General features: G+C 34.6%; 2 protein-coding genes across 2 annotated transcripts; one reads left to right on the forward strand and one right to left on the reverse strand.

The window, feature by feature from the left end:
- Positions 1–2,526: 2,526 nt before the first annotated feature.
- On the reverse strand, positions 2,527–9,838 carry LOC144450212 (phosphatidylcholine transfer protein-like). Its single transcript, XM_078140804.1, has 6 exons — positions 9,580–9,838; positions 8,197–8,314; positions 7,361–7,440; positions 6,742–6,913; positions 6,313–6,380; positions 2,527–5,969 (listed from the first exon to the last, which is right to left on the reverse strand). The coding sequence occupies exons 1-6, from the start codon at positions 9,835–9,837 to the stop codon at positions 5,889–5,891; spliced, it is 777 nt and encodes a 258-aa protein (XP_077996930.1). The 5' UTR covers position 9,838; the 3' UTR covers positions 2,527–5,888.
- A 392-nt stretch (positions 9,839–10,230) lies between these two features.
- Positions 10,231–20,291, forward strand: LOC144450211 (alternative oxidase, mitochondrial-like). The gene is made up of 10 exons (XM_078140803.1): positions 10,231–10,512; positions 11,804–11,934; positions 13,213–13,296; positions 14,235–14,298; positions 15,194–15,285; positions 15,433–15,551; positions 16,340–16,432; positions 17,055–17,167; positions 18,126–18,203; positions 18,687–20,291. The coding sequence occupies exons 1-10, from the start codon at positions 10,339–10,341 to the stop codon at positions 18,810–18,812; spliced, it is 1,074 nt and encodes a 357-aa protein (XP_077996929.1). The 5' UTR covers positions 10,231–10,338; the 3' UTR covers positions 18,813–20,291.
- The last annotated feature ends 436 nt before the right edge of the window (positions 20,292–20,727 follow it).

Genomic DNA, 20,727 nt, shown 5'->3' on the forward strand with positions numbered 1-20,727 from the left:
GATCACACTGCCATTCATATATATATATATATATATATATATATATATATATATATATATATATATATATATATATATATATATATATATCTATATATATATATATATATATATATATATACTCTGATGTAACATATCTTTATGGCTTGAACATGAGTTTTGTGAACCGACTAACAGAAGGGTCAAACTTTAGGAGGGTCCTTAAGGTGCCCTATTTAGGTCTGCAATACTCATATCTGAGCTGTAAAGAGTTTATCATATACCCTATATAGTGGCACAGAAACATCATTTGAATCACATAATCATATAAATTAACAAAGAAATGTTATTTTATCCTAAAAATGCAACAATGTTGAGAGAAAAATCAAAATCGAATCACTGAGAGAACACATATTGGTGAGCATGCTATTTACCATACTGGGGCAACGTCTGCCGGGGTGTGATACATAAAATTATTGCACAAGTTTCATGCACGTGCTCTCCATTGAATTACATAGGAATGGATCCTTGTTTTGTGGTTGTGCTTGTGGTAGTATTTGTATTTGGTAAATGGTAAGACAATTATGTACACACTACATTCAGTACAGGTTGTTCATGCAAATAAATACATACCTCATGCAAAACACTAACAATTAAAAACACTTCTAGTACCAGTAGGCTTGTTATTGCACTAAAACCCTACTATACCAAACCATAGACAGTTGACAAATTATAAAGTTAGGTTCCGCAAACTTGGGTTTTGATATTTTAAAAACATGCCTTACACTAAGGTAAGCTCTATTTTGTCAAATATTGAAGTTTGTTGAAGATACATGTATATGTATGGTGGTATTTGAATGTGAATTGATTTGCTATACCACTGAAGTCATGTATTTTCAATATATAGTTTTAATGTTGACATTAAATGCATGACTATTGACAACCATTGTTCACATGTGAAATGATCTTATTTAAATATAATGGAAGTTTTCATTAAATTTGCATAAGATGACTTGAATTCTCTGTACCTAAAATAGAATATTACTACATGGGCACATCATAAAAATAATGAAAATTTGATTTCTTGGTTAACACTATAACTTCTGCTTCTAGCACCTCAGATGCATTACTATGGGCACGTACGAGAATAAGTCAACCTTCTTGTTCTATTTTGACACTCTAGCATGAGGTAAAATGATATTGCAGGTACTGAGAATAAGTCAACTTTTTTGTCCTATTTTTGACCCTCTAGCATGAGGTAAAATGATATTGCAGGTAAAGAGAAAAAGTCAACCTCCTTGTTCTATGTTGGCCCTCTAGCGTGAGGTAAAATGCTATTGCACATACCAAGAATTCTCAGTACCTACACAAGTATTCCATTTAACTGATGCTAGAGGTTCTAAATAGAACCAACCTATTCTCATGTGTGCTTATAATAATAAAGCATCTGAAGTGGAAATTATGGTGTCAACCCAAGAAAACAAATGTTATCTTTATGCACCTAGGTGGTAAAATTCTCAGTACCTGCAAGAACATTTACCTCATGCTAGAGGGTCAGAATAGAACAAGAAGGTTGATTTATTCATACACACACCTACAGTAATGTATATGTAAAGCATGTGGCATGGAAGTTTTGGTGTCTACCAATAAATTGAATGTTTTTTCCACATGATGCACTGATGACACACATGCATACATACATACATACATAGACACACGCACATATCCTAACATACCGATATATACATGCAAACATACATACATACATACATACATACATACATACATACATATATGCATCCATCCATACATGCATCCATCCATACATACATACATACATACATACACACATAAATACATACATACATCCACACACACACACATACATACATACATACATACATACATACATACATACATACATACATACATAATCAAAGTGAGTTGGTACCTGAAATAGAATATTATGCATGACAGTACATACGTATGTACATATGTACATACATACTTACATATGTATGCATGTACATACATACATATATACATGCATACATATGTAAGTATGTATGTACATATGTACATACGTATGTACTGTCATGCATAATATTCTATTTCAGGTACCAAGAATTCTCATTCAGGTAACACAAATTGTTATGTCATTCTGGACTCAAGCAATCTTAGGTTGGCCTGACTTAGTCTAAGTAAATCAAGAAGACCCCCCCAAAAAAAAAAATAAAAAAATAAAAAAATAAAAAAAAAATAAAAAAAAATCTATAACTTATTCTATTAAATGATTGCATAGTACTAGTAAATATATTTATATTAAAACCAACAGACTCTTACTTAAAGTGGCCATATGGATGAAAAAATGTTATTCATTTTGGATTTTTAATTGATAAAACATCTGTACATTGCAATCATACATGAGAAAAAAGTGAAACAAAGTCCATGTTTGTGATTGAAAAAAGCTACAAAAACTCTACAAATGCTTTTATTGTACGTACAAAAAACAAACATTTTTACACCTCAATTTATTGCAATTTATTGAGTTACAAATAAGAACCAAGTGGTATATCTTGTTTTACATGATAGTTTTTACAACTAGAGTTAAAGGGTAGTAAAGTTATTTTAGTAATTAAAAAATTCAAAATAAATATAAAATTCTCATCCATATCGCTACTTTAATACTAAAGTATTTCAACACATGTGTGATATCTGTTTGTGTACAATATGTATGGATTTACATATGTTTAGCTTACAGGAAAAATGCAAAAATAGTACAAGAAAATGTGATAACATTTTACCACATACAATTAACATTAAAGTGGCCATATGGATGAGAATTTAGTATTTACTTTGGATTTTTATTTGATAAAACAGCTTCATTTGATTTTCTACTTGAAAATATAATGTGAAATAACATATACCAAACTCTTGTTTGCAACTCAATAAACTGCAAAACATTAAACGATGTGTAAAATGTTTGTTATTGTACATACAATAACAAACTTTTTACACTGTTTGCATCTTTTTGCAATGTATTGAGTTATGAACATAGACTTGGTATATGTTCTTTCGCTTTATGTTTTCAAGTAGAAAAATATAGCGAAGCTGTTTTATCAAATAAAAATCCAAAATGAATATAAAATTCTCATCCATATGGCTACTTTAACAACTGGTGTATATTGCTTTTATAATACTTCCAATTCAAAATATGTAATGTTCAAAGTATATTTGCATAAAGAGGAAAACTATGATGTGTCAATATTGCTGCATATATTAATTAAAATATTTCTTAATTTACAGTAATTACTGAAACCACTAAAATTGCATAAACCCAGTTTGAATATTTAGTGATTGTTTTATATTTCTATTTAGAATTTAGTCTCAGTAGTAGTAATACACACTGTTTGGCACAATTACCATAGTACTTACTTAATGTTGTTGTACTCTTATAGCATGTATGATTGTCAAGAGGTCGACGAACCCTATGTTGAGGAAACTCTTCCAGATACTAACACATGCACATATTACTAAGTTGCTAGTGCCAGCCAAATGTTAGCACTGTGCTAGTCTGGTGTTAAGATAGGACTGGTACACGCATTAACCCTTCCAGTTGCTAACACATACTGGTGAGGTGTTAGTACCAGCCTAGTGTTAGCACTGAGCTAGTCTGGTGTTAACATAGGACTGGTGTAGATATTAACCCCTCCAGTTGCTAACACATACTGGTGAGGTGTTAGTACTAGCCTAGTGTTAGCACTGAGCTATTCTGATGTTAACATAGGACTGGTACAGACATTAACCCTACCAGTTACTAACACATACTGGTGAAGTGTTAGTACCAGCCTAGTGTTAGCACTGAGCTATTCTGATGTTAACATAGGACTGGTACAGACATTAACCCTACCAGTTACTGACACATACTGGTGAGGTGTTAGTACCAGCCTAGTGTTAGCACTGAGCTATTCTGATGTTAACATAGGACTGGTACAGACATTAACCCTACCAGTTACTGACACATACTGGTGAGGTGTTAGTACCAGCCTAGTGTTAGCACTGAGCTAGTCTGGTGTTAACATAGGACTGGTGCAGACATTAACCCTACCAGTTACTAACACATACTGGTGAGGTGTTAGTACCAGCCTAGTGTTAGCACTGAGCTATTCTGATGTTAACATAGGACTGGTACAGACATTAACCCTACCAGTTACTGACACATACTGGTGAGGTGTTAGTACCAGCCTAGTGTTAGCACTGAGCTATTCTGATGTTAACATAGGACTGGTGCAGACATTAACCCTACCAGTTACTAACACATACTGGTGAGGTGTTAGTACCAGCCGAGTGTTAGCAATGAGCTATTCTGATGTTAACATAGGACTGGTGCAGACATTAACCCTACCAGTTACTAACACATACTGGTAAGGTGTTAGTACCAGCCTAGTGTTAGCACTGAACTATTCTGATGTTAACATAGGACTGGTACAGACATTAACCCTACCAGTTACTAACACATACTGGTAATGTCTTAGTACCAGCCTAGTGTTAGCACTGAGCTAGTCTGGTGTTAACATAGGACTGGTACAGACATTAACCCTACCAGTTACTAACACATACTGGTGAGGTGTTAGTGCCAGCCTAGTGTTAGCACTGAGCTTGTCTGGTGTTAACATAGGACTGGTACAGACATTAACCCTACCAGTTACTAACACATACTGGTGAGGTGTTAGTACCAGCCTAGTGTTAGCACTGAGCTATTCTGATGTTAACATAGGACTGGTACAGACATTAACCCTACCAGTTACTAACACATACTGGTGAGGTGTTAGTACCAGCCTAGTGTTAGCACTGAGCTATTCTGATGTTAACATAGGACTGGTACAGACATTAACCCTACCAGTTACTAACACATACTGGTGAGGTGTTAGTACCAGCCTAGTGTTAGCACTGAGCTTGTCTGATGTTAACATAGGACTGGTACAGACATTAACCCTACCAGTACTAACACATACTGGTGAAGTGTTAGTACCAGCCTAGTGTTAGCACTGAACTATTCTGGTGTTAACATAGGACTGGTACAGACATTAACCCTACCAGTACTAACACATACTGGTGAAGTGTTAGTACCAGCCTAGTGTTAGCACTGAGCTATTCTGATGTTAACATAGGACTGGTACAGACATTAACCCTACCAGTTACTAACACATACTGGTGAGGTGTTAGTACCAGCCTAGTGTTAGCACTGAGCTATTCTGATGTTAACATAGGACTGGTACAGACATTAACCCTACCAGTACTAACACATACTGGTGAAGTGTTAGTACCAGCCTAGTGTTAGCACTGAGCTATTCTGATGTTAACATAGGACTGGTACAGACATTAACCCTACCAGTTACTAACACATACTGGTGAGGTATTAGTACCAGCCTAGTTCTAGTACTGCAATAGACCAGTGCTAGCTAAGCAATTCTTTAGCTGTGTTAGAGGTCTATAAAAACAATTGATATCACTCTCATAAACACTTTGCTATCCATGTATTTTAACTTCTTAATTTCTCTGAGTAAAATCCTGAAAAATGGAAAAACTTTGTCCATCTTAAAAAAGTAAAAAAAAAAGCAGTAAGAAATACACCGAAAGATCCTTGATTTGTTTGAATATATTACAGATGCCTTGGCTTTGATTGGTTGAACATACAAATATGCAAATTGGAATGTATCACACACAGCCAATGGTTCACTGGCTGTCAAAACTACTATTATTGGCCTGTCACCATTAGTCTACTACATCAACATGCAAATTAAATGTAAATCCCTGATTTCTTTGACAAAGATGGTAATTAGAATAATTAGAATAGATCCGATTGGCTTACAAGCAGCTAGAATTAATTTGATTGGCTAATGATCACATTATGATGATTTGGACTTCAGGTAATCAGGATAACCTCTGCAAGCTTTCTGCATATCAGACAGGAACTTGGGAACACCAGTCTGTAAAAAGGGAAAGAACAAAAAATAATTTGTTAGAATGAATGTACATGGATATTGGTTAATAGTTACAAATGGAAATATCTACTCACAGAGTCATCATTTCTTGAACCAAAAAAGGGATTTACTTCCAAGAATTTTTTTGACCCTGTGCGTAGGCATCGCGATTGAGCCCTTTCGCCTTACGACCTCGGTCAGTAAAACCCATATCTATAAAGATTATTTGTATATATTGCAGTTAGTTTTGAGGTGATGTCTGGGAGTGGAACCAACTCCATGATTGAGAACATCAACTAAGTTTCTCATAGTCTGGACTAGGTCATTAAATTGCCTGTAGTTGACTCACCTTTGCAGCCCAATTTATCAGCCATGTTGGAATCATTCCTTTTGGGTTGTCATAGTAATGCATAAATGCTGTGTACAGAAATATATGTTGTTATGTTGTTATAGTTACTAACAAGATTTCAAATAAATAAAGAGATTTAATAGCTTTATTGAGAAATGTTCATAAAGTTTAGTAATCAACAGTAACTACATAATCACAGTACAGTTATAGTACATCACCTCTGTCATTTACTACTACATAATCACAGTACCGTTATAGTACATAGAGTTACAGAAACCAAGTCATTAATGCCTGATACCCTATACATAGGGTGTAATTACATAGAGTTACAGAAACCAAGTCATTAATGCCTGATACCCTATACATAGGGTGTAATTACATAGTGTTACAGAAACCAAATCACTAAATGGTTAAGAAATACTCCCTTACCTTTTGTGCCGTTCTTGCCATCAGACCTGAGTACTAAACTCTGATGGAAATCATCAACCCTAATAACTCCACTTCTCTCTGGTTCACATGTAAATGGTTCACTCTTGCCTAGCACAGCCCATACATGGTTGTTGTCAATGTCAAACTCTCTTAACTGTCTCATATATACATACTGAATATCAAAGTTAAGGGAGAAGTTTGACTATACGTGGAGAGGATAGTGATTGTAGAAAATGTTGACAGGTATATGATCTAGACTGGGATTAATAATAATAATAATATTTATTTGTCCAAATAAATTTGGAAATTTATTGAATGGTTGCCACAAGAGCAGTGCCCTAGTGTTCAAGTAGCAGGAGGAAACCAGAGTACCCAGGGAAAACCTGCGTTGTTCAGCAGGGTCAAACTGAGCATCACCCTTCTTACATACAGACCTGGTTAAATTTGAAATCAAACCCAGCCGACACCTGGTGGGTTCGAACCCAGGCTGCAGAGGTAAGAGGCATACAAGCTAACCACATGACCACTGACAACTCCTATTGGCTGACTTCAACAGATGGTAATAACAGAGAATGCAAATCTGTATTTGTCAGAAAACAAAATATTATAAAAAGGATACATCTCTTTTTGACATAGGAAATGGAAAATTTACTCTCCAGTAAACTCCGTTCTTTCCAGCTTCACTTATTTCTTTTAATTCTGGTGAAAGAGAAAAAAAATTAAATCCACAAAACAATGGTGATACTTTTGTTTACTAGCAATATGAATAAATACAGACTGGAAGAGAGCCACCTAACTTGCTGTGAAAATGCAAAGGACACTTGTGTTCAGTGGCTCATCAGTAATAATGCCCTCTTGTGGGTGAAAAGAGTCTTTCCTTGAGGACATTGAAATATTGTGAGTGAGTGAGGGAGTGAGTGAGTGAGTGAGTGAGGAAGTGAGTGAGGGAGTGAGTGACAGAGGGAGGGAGGGAGTAAGTGAGTGAGTGAGTGAGTGAGTGATTGAGTGAGTGAGTGTAGGAGGGAGGGAGGGATGGAGTTAGTGAGTGAGTGAGTGAGTGAGTGAGTGAGTGAGAGAGAGTGAGAGAGTGAGTGAGGGAGGGACATTAACTGTGGTCTTAAAATGCATATTGTTAAGCAGTACTAATGGGTGTGATATGTGCAATTTTTAATCCTCATTTTAACCCTGTACACTCTCTAGTTTTTGTCATCATTTCATTTACTTTCATGAAAATTTTATACTTTTTTTTAGGGCGGCCATACTATGTTTCTAATAACCCAACTAACCCTATGTTTTTCAATCTGGAAAAATTATTTTTAAATGTGAAGCCTTCTACAGCAGGTTTAGACAAAATCATACCATTCATAGATAGAGCAAGCCAGTGAGGAGTGGAGTGACGTGACATATCGTACAGTGTACTTGTACTGGACTGTCTGTAAACCAACAGATACCTACCACTAACATAACCATCCCACTTTTTTCTATATTCAAGATCCATATAGACTTTAGCACAGGTTTCAGGTTCAACCTCTTCTAAAACACCAAACGTTTTATACTCATATAGACCCGACTCCTACAGACAAACAAAACAGAGTTAAGAGGTTTTCTGAAACAGGGCTCAAACAGACTACCAATTCTTGTCATGGGGCTACCACAATTTGCAGATGGTAGTCCCATGCACATAGACTACCAATTCTTGTCATTGGGCTACCATAATTTGCAGCTGGTAGTCCCGTACCTACAGACTACCAATTCTTGTCATGGGGCTACCATAATTTTCAGCTGGTAGCCCACTCAGACTACCACTGATTATGCATGGTTTCAAGGATAGAAGATTAAGGGCATTATTTTCTGTTGTGTGACCGTCATGTATACCGTTACGAAACCGGAAACGCCACTTTTTATGCAGTGATATTAAAAACAGTATCCAATTTATACAAAACCTTGACCTTGGGATATGTATTATTTTATACATGTATACCGGTATACAATGTACATGAATACTTAGATGGGTATGTCATAGCAACAGTCTATTGCTATGGCAATGAGACTGGCACATGGACTGATAGAAAAAATGACAGAGTTATCGCCTGATTTGTGTGTGTATTTAACACAAATACCAGTATTATATGAATATATACTTATACTGGTATCCCATAGTAACCGTCTATTGCCATGACAACAACCACACCTAAAACTGACAGAATTTGGTTAAAGTTTAACACTTTATTTACAATAAGGGTGTTCCCCTTGTTGATGATAAAATCTTTTTTTTTTAAATATAACAATAAATTTCTTTTAAAAATCACAACAATACAATCAATTCCTTAAAAAGTAAAGCAGTCCCATTTGTTTTAATAGTTTTCCAAAAATTAAATTCAACAAGAATTTTTGAATCTCTGCTTTTTCAAAGGCCAGTATTTGTGTGGCTGCTACACATGGTATTGGGTAATAACACATCCGGTTTTATTTATCTGTTATTTTGTGTTTTCACTGAACTTTAGAGGAAAAGGGTCTGTTTACATGTAGTTTCTCTAATGCTATGCTATGATAGTGATCATACCGATCGACGTGAGCATCTTAAGCCGTCTGCCAGCAGGACAAACTGCGTCTGAAATAACGGCGAATCACAAATTTAAACTGATGTATGGGCTTGCAATGATAGAGAATGGAGTCCGATTCTCTGACTGCTATGAGTCTTATAACATACGATGCAGTGCCCGTAACTATTGATTTATCACGGTGTTACGTAATCAACACAAAAAGGGAAATTAAAAATAATACTTGGTAATAAAAAAACCCCAAAATTTATGTAATTAATATTGCACACTTCCTTACCTCTCTGTACATTCTGTAAATCTTCACACCATGTGATTCCACAAAAAATTCGTACCCTTCTAAATTAGGATTTTCCAGATCTTGGCATGCTTCAGAAAACTGTAATTCCGTGAACATCAGAGACAGGACTGGTTCGGCTGTCATGATACTAGAGTTTGTCGAACTCCTTTGAACAAGTTGGAAACAAGATCGATTGCTCGTAAACTGTGTGTATATAGCTATACCTGCCGCAAACCAGCCGTTGAATAGTGATATCATACGGTTGGTATTTGGGGTGAAAAGTCATGAGATGACGTACGGAAATGAACCTACATAGACTCCCTAACTTACTAAATATAGGTGCAACGAGTTGGTTATGTAAATTACAAAAGTTCGCTTTCTTTCTATAAACGCTTTCCAATATTTACACATACCACGAAATATTATGCTCATTATTTAGGCTATTAGTAAAGATATATCGCAGCGGTAGTTTTTCCTCCCCTTTTACTTGTTGTAAACACCCGGAAACTTGTACCGCAGCGTTAACCCCTGTCTTAGAGGGTCAATATCGTGAGCTCTGAAGGTCAGAGCGCATGCGTGTCGGTGAATGACGTCAGTGGATTGCTTCATCTACTGGGAACCCCTTCCGTTGTTGCAACATTTGCCGGTAAAACTCGAATGCAGACACCGTACTTTCGCTGTCGGGACAAAATTTGGCATACGCATTAACAGTTACGTGTAAAACTATCAGAGAAAATCTGAAATATTAGCAAGTTCGCTATGGCTGGTGTCGTCATAAGTGGTATGAGGGCAGCTCGACATGTCAAACGATTAACAATAACATTGGGTGCAAATCCAGGCATTTTCCAAGTTCGACTGAATGCTGTAACGACTGCACAGAAACTGGGACGAACAAGTCCTATGACATCTCGAAATATCATTCCATGTATTCAGGTATGTATTAGCTATTTCTAATATTACCTCTATTTCACAAATAATTATATTTTTTTTTTTATTTCAACGTCAGAGCATGGAAGTATAACCCATGGTCAGAGTTTAAATTTGAGTCTTTGACATCTGCAACGTTTTTCGCGGGAAATTGATTGCGTCAGAAATTCGATATTAATAATTACCAATTATATTAGTTGTCAGTCTGGTTTTTATTTTTATTATGATAAATGTATTCGTACACGAGTTTTGTTATTTATTTTACTTGGTAAAGATATTGTTAACTTATATTTCTATAATTTTGGAGATGTACTTGTCTTCGGCACAGACAAGGAAGAGAGTGTCTCCAGGGTTGTCTCACTCTTCATTGCCAAGTGTAACAACATAGAAGGACGAAACTTCTTTAAATGAGGTGTCATCTAGTCCTGATTGCAGATAGAGTAATTCAGAACTCAATTCCGACAGTTGTCTTCCGTTGTTGAGGGACATAGTCAGTAATTGCTGCAATCAGAACTAAATGTAACCCTTCCTTGTATGGCTCTATAGCATAGGGGTCAAATTACAACTTAGCCAGTCAGAATCAGATGACAGAATCATGATTACAAGCATGCAATCAGCGTAGGGCTAAGCCTAGCCCTGCTTGCAGACAGAGACAGTTTGGACTCGATTCTGATATTGTCCCTCTCTGTCAGTATTGCATTCTGTACACTGTCTGCAAGTGTGTGTGTGTGTGTGGGGGGGGGGGGGGGGGGGCTAGACCAAGTTATACTAACAATCTGTAGTCATACATATTCTAAAAGAAACTAATATATGCATGACATCACATCAGTGCTGACGTCACCCTATTGTCTTTGTTCAGTGCGATAATATTAAAATAAAACAAAGTTAAATTGGAATACGTAATGACATAAGTTTATTTCAAGAAACGAGCATCTATAGAAACATGTATGTATTAGCTATTTCTAATATTTATCTTAAAATTAGAATTAATCCAAAATGAAAGTGGGAATGAATGTAGTACAAGTATGAAGAAATCTTGTCACATTGTCCCAGAATGTAGGCCAGATGCTGATAGATGTGGGTAGAGACATCACAGCTCATAAAAACTAGCAAATCTTAACAATGACTTCTTGTATCAACCAAGGGTTTTAAGTACTCCGAGAGGAATAACTTTTTGCCTGTTCAGGTCAATAGAGTTTGTCAGCTGAATGTGAATAATTTTTTGGTAACTATAGTTACAGGAGAATATGATAAGCATATTTCATTTCTGTATTTTTATCCATTATTTTATCTGTAGATCAGATGTATGTGTTCATTATCAGACTCAAAGGTCAAAGTTCAAGTCAGTGACTCAAATAATGGTCTGAGTCAAGATCGTAAAAAGGAATTGGAGAAGAAATTCAGTGATACAGACTTCCAACATTTTAGGTATGTACTAACAGTAACCAACATTTCTTGGCACATACTGACTGCTGTGTATTCTTTAATTATACCATGCATGAGCCAGGTTTAAAAAAAATTGAAATATATACTCTGGTCGTTCTACGTCATGACTATGCCATGACAAAATGTCTCTATGTCACTGGTTCTTCTGTCTTCGAAATATGAGTCAAAACACTAAAAATAGCCATTACTGTCCCCGATTATTTGTTATACTATGTCCATGGTATAATTATATTATTCCTCAATATTTGTCTTCTCAGCCGGAAAATACTCATGAAGGGTTGTCATAAGAGTCTAGGGACTCATAGTGACAAAGGCCCCTTAGGTCACTCATATTTTCCTTGGCTGAACAAAGAAAAATATTATGGGGAGGGGAGATAATATCTAGTTATAGAGCACCTCCCTCATTAAAGGGTATCCAAAATTGTAACAAAAATGTATTTTGTGAGCAAAACTAAAATTTGCCCTTCTGTAGTGTTTAAACACTACCAAAACAGAAGAAATACTAACAATGTGCAAAATAAAAGACTCAAGATGTATTGTAAGTGTTACACTTTTAGCTAAAAATTAGAATTAATCCAAAATGAAAGTGGGAATGAATGTAGTACAAGCATGAAGAAATCTTGTCACAATGTCCCAGAATGTAGGCCAGATGCTAATAGATGTGGGTAGAGACGTCATGGCTCATAAAAACACTCCAATTATACTTATTAGCATATTTCCATAGTAACACATCCTGACCCTTTACCTAATCCAATCGTAAATGTAGTGATGTTTAAACCCTGTTAATATTCATGAGTGAGAGGATATTACCAACAAGATGTGGAAAAATTTCAACAAATAGCGCCCTCAGTGGTGTAAATTTAATACTTTCGTTTTTATTTTTGACCGGTATAAGGAACTAAACTCAGGTTCATATATTGTTCTAACTTGCATTATGTGCCTGAGATATTGTTGAAAAATTACACCTAACATGAATTATTTGTCAAATGTAACCATACTTTCATTTCATTTGGATTCCTTGTGAATTAAAAAAGGACATAATTCTCTCAGATAAGTTTACTACAACAAATAAGATTCACCTTTTTAAGCAATATTATCGGATGTGATTTTAGTGCAACAAAAAACTGTAATTTTATCATTTTTAGGAACGTAATTTCACATTACAGTTGTCATTTTCGCCTTGTTTATTCATTTTTAACCACGTAAATTGTTATTTTGTTGTCATTTTCTATGTATCCCTAACTTTTCATTTATTTTCAGAATCGCACACAAGGAAAAAACGGATGCTGATGTTGGCAAAATACTTTATGATGAAAGAGAGGCTACATTACCACATCCAATCTGGTGAGCAAAGAAATAAAAATACAACAAACAAACAAATATGTAAGATTCATTCATTTATCACGCCATGCATATAATTAACTTCTCCAGTATTTTACCCATAATTCCACAGCCCTTACCTCTTTCTCCCCCCCCCCCACTATCATGTAAACATTAACAATGTAATCATTAACTGAAATACACCATTATATCAGTTTTATCTTATTTGTGATATTTTTTGGCAAAATAGATTTTGTAAGTTCCTCAAGACAACATTCTTAAGTTTTAAGACTAAATTTCATGGCAAGGCCTTAAAAAAATTGTGAGGTTCCATTTCAATCAATTTTAGAATAGATGGGGTAGGTAGATTTTTTTTCCATGAGTGGAGGTGCAGGTAGTTATGTGTTCTGTTGTTTTCCATATAGTCTCTGTGTTGCTAGTTTCTTCTCGTCAGATGTACAACCATTACAAATTAGAAGAACAGTTTTATATTATCTTTTAAAGTTGATGTCAGTTTCCATATCCACTATTTGTCCGAAGACTTGTTTTCTTTTTTCTTGAATACATAAGCAAAAAAAATTTAGGGTCGGCAGTGAAAAACTAGGTGGGGTCGGGTAACTGGAACCAACCAAACAATTTCTTTTAGACCTGTACAGTGTGTGAAGTTAACATCAGTTCATTGGTCCGAGACCAACAGATATTTGTAAGGACCAACAGTTTTGCAGAGTTTCAGCTACTTGTCTGTCCCCTTATGAAATTCAAGTTCATGAATAACAGAGAGTATAATGTAACATAGGCCTGGCACATAGTTCGAAACCTGAATGAAATTGTGTAGAATTGCAGAGTTGTGTCTTTGTGGTTTTTGTCTCTTTAAAAAAAGAAATCGCTGGGAGCAATTTCCTACATTTTTTTTCTAAGTTATAAGAAAGGTTAGATTAATGACAAGATTATCTTTATTGTAGGTCTCCAGAAGAATTGCATGAAATCAGAATAACACATAAGAAACCAGAAGGTATAGTTGATAATGTAAGTATATATACGTTGTGGTAACATAGAATGACTAGGTAATAAATTCCATATTTTTTGTTTGTCTTTGTCCATCATCAACAAAGTGTACACTTTTACAAGTGATCAGAGTTCCATACTTCTTTGTAATCACATCAGCACTCCATTGCGGGAATTTCTTATCATTCACTTCATCATCAACAAATGATGTAGAACAAAGCATTCAGTTTAGTATTATATCATAGCCTAGACTCTCTCACAGTCCTCGGAGCTTCGCTTTACTGAAATTAAAGCTAAATAAATTATTTTGTATGTACCGATACCAGCTATATAACCGTACTCTGCGCCCTCGTCGACGATGATAGAGATAACCAATCGTTGACATGTGACTGCGAAGCTCCATGTTTTCTCGAAGCTCCGAAAACACGAAGCATCAACAAATAATTATCACTATGTGGTCGATGAGGGCGCACAATACAAGGTTATTGGAGTACGGTAATGGAGTATGTTATGTAGATGGTATCGGTACATACAAAACAATTCATTTAGCATTAATTTTAGTAAAGTGAAGCTCCGAGGACTGTGAGAGAGTCTAACCATAGGCCAGTAATCAGAAAAAGACAAAAGATTGTATAAGTTCGCCACTAGGAGTGCTATTCAGAAGCAGATATAGAACAAGGCATTCAGTTTAGTATTATACCATATTCCAGTTATCAGAAAAAACAAAAGATTGTATAAGTTTGCCACTAGGAGTGCTATTCAGAAGCAGATGTAGAACAAGGCATTTAGATTAGTATTATACCATATTCCAGTTATCAGAAAAAACAAAAGATTGTGTAATTTGGCCACTAGAAGTGCTATCTAAAATCACTTGCAAATTGTATAACATTGAATGTTTTCATCTTTTGTTTTTCAGATGGCGTACTATTCAGTACAATTACTAAGGCTTTGTTTCGATGTATTCTCTGGATACAAGTTTGGAAAGAGAAATGAAAAAACTTGGTTGACGTAAGTAACGTAATATATGTGATGCACTTTCTCAAACAAAATACATGTAGCTGTTATTCAAATTACACACACTTCTGGGTCCCATGTTATGAAAACCTGGCTTGTAACTAAGGATTTTCAAATCAAACACAAATTCTTTTACCACAGGAGGATAATTTTCTTGGAGACAGTTGCCGGGGTACCAGGAATGGTAGCTGCTATGTCCAGACATCTACATTCACTGAGAAGGTTAAAGAGAGATCATGGTTGGATACATACATTACTAGGTAATGACCAATCAGAATTCTTGTTATACTGTATACATACATACATTACTAGGTAATGACCAATCAGAATTCTTGTTATACTGTATACATACATACATTTCTAGGTAATGACCAATCAGAATTCTTGTTATACTGTATACATACATACATTACTAGGTAATGACCAATCAGAATTCTTGTTATACTGTATACATACATACATTACTAGGTAATGACCAATCAGAATTCTTGTTATACTGTATACATACATACATTACTAGGTAATGACCAATCAGAATTCTTGTTATACTGTATACATACATACATTACTAGGTAATGACCAATCAGAATTCTTGTTATACTGTATACATGCATACATTACTAGGTAATGACCAATCAGAATTCTTGTTATACTGTATACATACATACATTACTAGGTAATAACCAATCGGATTATTTGTTATACTGTATACATACATACATTACTAGGTAATAACCAATCAGAATATTTGTTATACTGTATACATACATTACTAGGTAATGACCAATCAGAATTCTTGTTATATGGTATATACATTATGGGGTAATTTCCAATCGGAATTATTGTTATATAGTATACACACATTACTAGGTAATAACCAATCGGAATTCTTGTTATATGGTATACACACATTGCTAGGTAATAACCAATCAGCATTCTTGTTATATTGTACACATCGATGGTAGGAATTTTAATTAATACGCACCTGTTGCAATTCAATATTGTAAAAACAAAATAAATGATATAATAATATGTTTATCTCTTGTAGAGGAAGCAGAAAATGAAAGAATGCATTTAATGACAGCATTACAAGTCAGACAACCTGGAACTCTTTTCAGATGGGCTATTATTGGAACGCAAGGTAAAGAACACATAATCTTATGGTTAGAGTGGCCGGCTAAGTATCTACAGGTTGCAGGTTCGAGCCCCGTTGCTGTCATTTGTTTCTGAATGGCTAAAGTCCTTGGGCAAGATTTGAACCACGACTGTGCCTCAGTCAACCCAGCTGTATAATTGGGGACCTGGTAGGATGTAGGTTGCAATGTGAAAGTTGTTCAAATTATGGTAAAATATGCAAAGTGGAATTAATTATGGAAGAAATTGTATATACATGGACAAAGAAGTTATTGAAATATATGCAATATTGATGAAATTATGGTAATATATGCAACAATGATGAAATTATGGTAATATATGCAAAGTGGAATTAATTATGGAAGAAATTGTATATGCGTAGACAAAGAAGTTATGGTAATATATGGAATAATGATGAAATTATGGTAATATATGGAATAATGATGAAATTATGGTAATATATGGAATAATGATGAAATTATGGTAATATATGGAATAATGATGAAATTATGGTAATATATGGAATAATGATGAAATTATGGTAATATATGGAATAATGATGAGATTATGGTAATATATGCAAAAAATATGCTAATATTTAATAATTCTGATAATTTTATTTCTTACAGCAATCTTTGTTAGTGGTTTTTCAGTAGGCTATATTATTAGTCCACGCTTCTGCCATCGTTTTGTTGGATACCTTGAAGAGGAAGCAGTCGTAACGTACTCAAAATGCTTGCAGGTATGAATAAATTATGCAAATCATCTAATTAAATATGTATGATTTCCAGTACTTATTCTCAGAAGAGTAGTCCCATATACTATGAGTGTAGCTAGGCTATGCTTACAAATCTGCAGCATGAAGAAGTTCATTTTCATTGGTTGATTGAGAAGCAAACTTTGCACATTCTTTAAGTTAATTTTGATTGGTTGTGAAGCTTACAAGACATAGAAAGTGTGTTTTGATTGGTTGATTGGAAAACATTCAGTACAAAATTTTCTTGCATTAATTGATAAAACATTTGATGAAAGGTAGAAGAATACCATTGCTTGTGTATTTGTTAAATTGTGTCAACCCTAGTAACAGGAAAGGTCAAATCAGGTAACAGTTTCCCATAATTGTGGCAGAGATTGGGGAACTTGGATAAATCTCACCTCCTTAACAAAGCACTGCTAGGGAACCCTGGTAAAATGACTGGGCCACTCAGGTAGATTTTACCTACTTACAACCCTTAACAAAAACACTGGTAGGGAACCCTGGTAAAATGACTGGGCAACTCAGATAGATTTTACCTACTTGCCACCCTTAACAAAAACACTGGTAGGGAACCCTGGTAAAATGACTGGGCAACTCAGGTAGATTTTACCTACTTACTACCCTTAACAAAAACACTGGTAGGGAACTCTGGTAAAATGACTGGGGAACTGAGGTAGATTTTACCTACTTACCACCCTTAACAAAAACACTGGTAGGGAACCCTGGTAAAATGACTGAGCAACTCAGGTAGGTTTTACCTACCTACAACCCTTAACAAAAACATTGGTAAGGAACCCTGGTAAAAATGACTAGGGAACTCAGATAGGTTTTACCTACCTACCACTTAAGAGAAACATAAATAAGGTCAAAAATGAGTCAAATTTCAATTTTATTTATTTTACAAACAAGATATTTACTTCTTTTTCCTTGTTGTTGTTTACAGGATTTTGACAGAGGTTATTTGAAAGTTTGGGAAAAGACGACTGCTCCGGAAGTAGCCATCAAATACTGGAATCTTCCTGTAAGTAGTAAAAAGTACAGAAATAATTGTTAAATTAATTAAATTGGCACAAGCTGAATTTATGAGCTTTTAAAAGACTTGCACAAAACCTTGATTAACCTTGATTAAACTATTCTAGTATAATGTTAATTGTGATGCATAACTGCTATGGCATTATGATTGTCTTCTGGTATTTGGGTTGTCGGTAGCCGTGCAGTCAGCTTGTACATCTCTTAACTCTGTAGTCTGGGTTTGAACCTGCCAAGTGTCAACTGGATTTGATTTAAAATGTGGTTTTCCCCTATCTATTACTATGTGGTGTCTGTCTCACAAGAAATGCTAGTGTTTATCATACTGACCCACAACTTCAACAAAATTTGCTACCACTAGAGGGCGCACTGATAGTGGGAATGCTCTTATGAGTCTTACAGAGAAAGTACCGTACTCTCAGTTCAGCTTATTTGCATATAATTATACATTACCATATTTTATATTTACTTCTAGCCCGATGCTATGATGCGTGACGTGATTACTGTTATCCGAGCCGACGAAGCACATCACCGAACTGTCAACCATACACTTGGATCATTGAAACCACACGAAGATAACCCATTTAAACCAGGAGAATAAAGTTACCATGGCAACAGATGCAGATAAACCAGAGGACAAAGTTACCATGACAACATATACAGATAAGCAAGCAGAATGAAGTCACCATGGCAATAGATTTAGACTCGACAAGAAAGAAATGACATTATTTCATGAAGGAAGATAAGTTGCAGGCTTAGAGATAACCATGACTGTTAAAATTTAGTTTGGGATTTCTTTGTTACTACTAAAATAATGAAGTAGGAATGTACATATTTCAAATGTGAAGCGTCTATGAGCAATGTCGTGGATATATGTCTCTATATAAATGTTTTATTATTATTATTATTATTGTAGGTGATAAATCATACTTTGTAAGTCATTTTTCTACTTTTCAAAAAACTGAAAAGTTGATATAGAAATACTGTACACACTTGTATATGCTAAGTAGACAATACAGAGGATTTTTTGTGACAAATTTAACTTTTTTTTGACAACAAAACTTTGGAAATTATCTTTGCATTTTGTTATCAAAAATTGCTGATTATAAAATTGTCGTCATTAAAACTTAAATTTTCAACTCAGGAACATATTTTTTGTTACTGAAATGTAACTTTTTGGAGTTGTGTGGTGTTATTTGAATAAATGTTACTTTTCATTTTAAATGAACATTTCAATAGTTTTCTGTTACAATGAAAAGTAACATTTATTCAAATAAAACCACACAGCTCCAGAAGTAACATTTCAGTAACTATTTTTTGTACTTTTTGAAAACTTGTCAAGTTTATTTTTATTGGGTAGGATAGAGGTTGCAATGTGAATGCTTTAATCCTATGCAGTTATAGAGGCAGCAATGGATTGGTTGCTCCCCAGGGAGTTGAGGAAGTAATGGGCCATTGTGCCACTATAGTTCTGTGCAAGGGATAATAAGGCCAAAAAAACACTGTTTCTGGTCAGCACACATCACTTAAATACCCTTGCATTGGTCTTTTTTGTGTGTTTGTCCAGGCCATGCAGTCTGCAGATCCTGGGGAAAACACAAAAGTAACCCTCCCTACTTCAGTGAAGACAACTGTAGAGCCAATCATGAACAAGCAAATGACATCTGCCCCACATACACGCTTGCTGTAAAGTACTTTATAAAAAGAACAGTAACTGCCATAAATAGTAGATGGAGTGATAGGTTTAAGTTGAGAAATAAAATGTGTCATCGCACCATTTCAGTCAAACTGTCCTGACCAGAAACAATTCTTTTTTTTTGCCTAACTGTGAAGCGCTTTGAGCACAGAGTGGGAAAGCACTATATAAACAACCAACATTAACTTTTTTCTAGTTTCTCATCTTTACGAGTACATATAAGTGTGATATAGAGTCTATGTAGAAATGACAATGTAATATCAGCACAACACAACTATTTATCTGGCTGCAGAATTTTAAAATAATGTAATATATAAATTTAATTTGAATTAAATTACAATTCATAAATCAATACCAAAAATTTAGGTAAAAATAAATAGCATAAATAATTTATAGTATATATATATATATAAATATATATATATATATATATATATATATATATATATATATATATATATATATATATATATATATATATATATATATATATGTATGTATCCCTAATGCTACATGTTTTTGCCTTTTCGTTGAGGTGTTTTTAGTTTCTATACCTATTCAGTGTTATTTTTAAGGGTCAAAGGTTACGGATGGGGGGGGGTTTGGAAGTCGTGTGTATAATTCTATCAAAATTATATCCTTATATAACCTTTTTGACCTCTTGTTGAACTCTGAAATTTTCCAGTTTTTTTATTTTCCAAGAAGACTACTTATCAAACAATTGGTATATATAAATAAAATATTACATATTTATATTACTAAAAACTAGTTTCATTAAACTCAGATACCTGTTTGTGATTGAAATCGGTCTGTGAGTAAT

This window comes from Glandiceps talaboti, chromosome 19 (genome assembly GCF_964340395.1).
Source record: "Glandiceps talaboti chromosome 19, keGlaTala1.1, whole genome shotgun sequence".
Lineage (NCBI taxonomy): Eukaryota > Metazoa > Hemichordata > Enteropneusta > Spengelidae > Glandiceps > Glandiceps talaboti.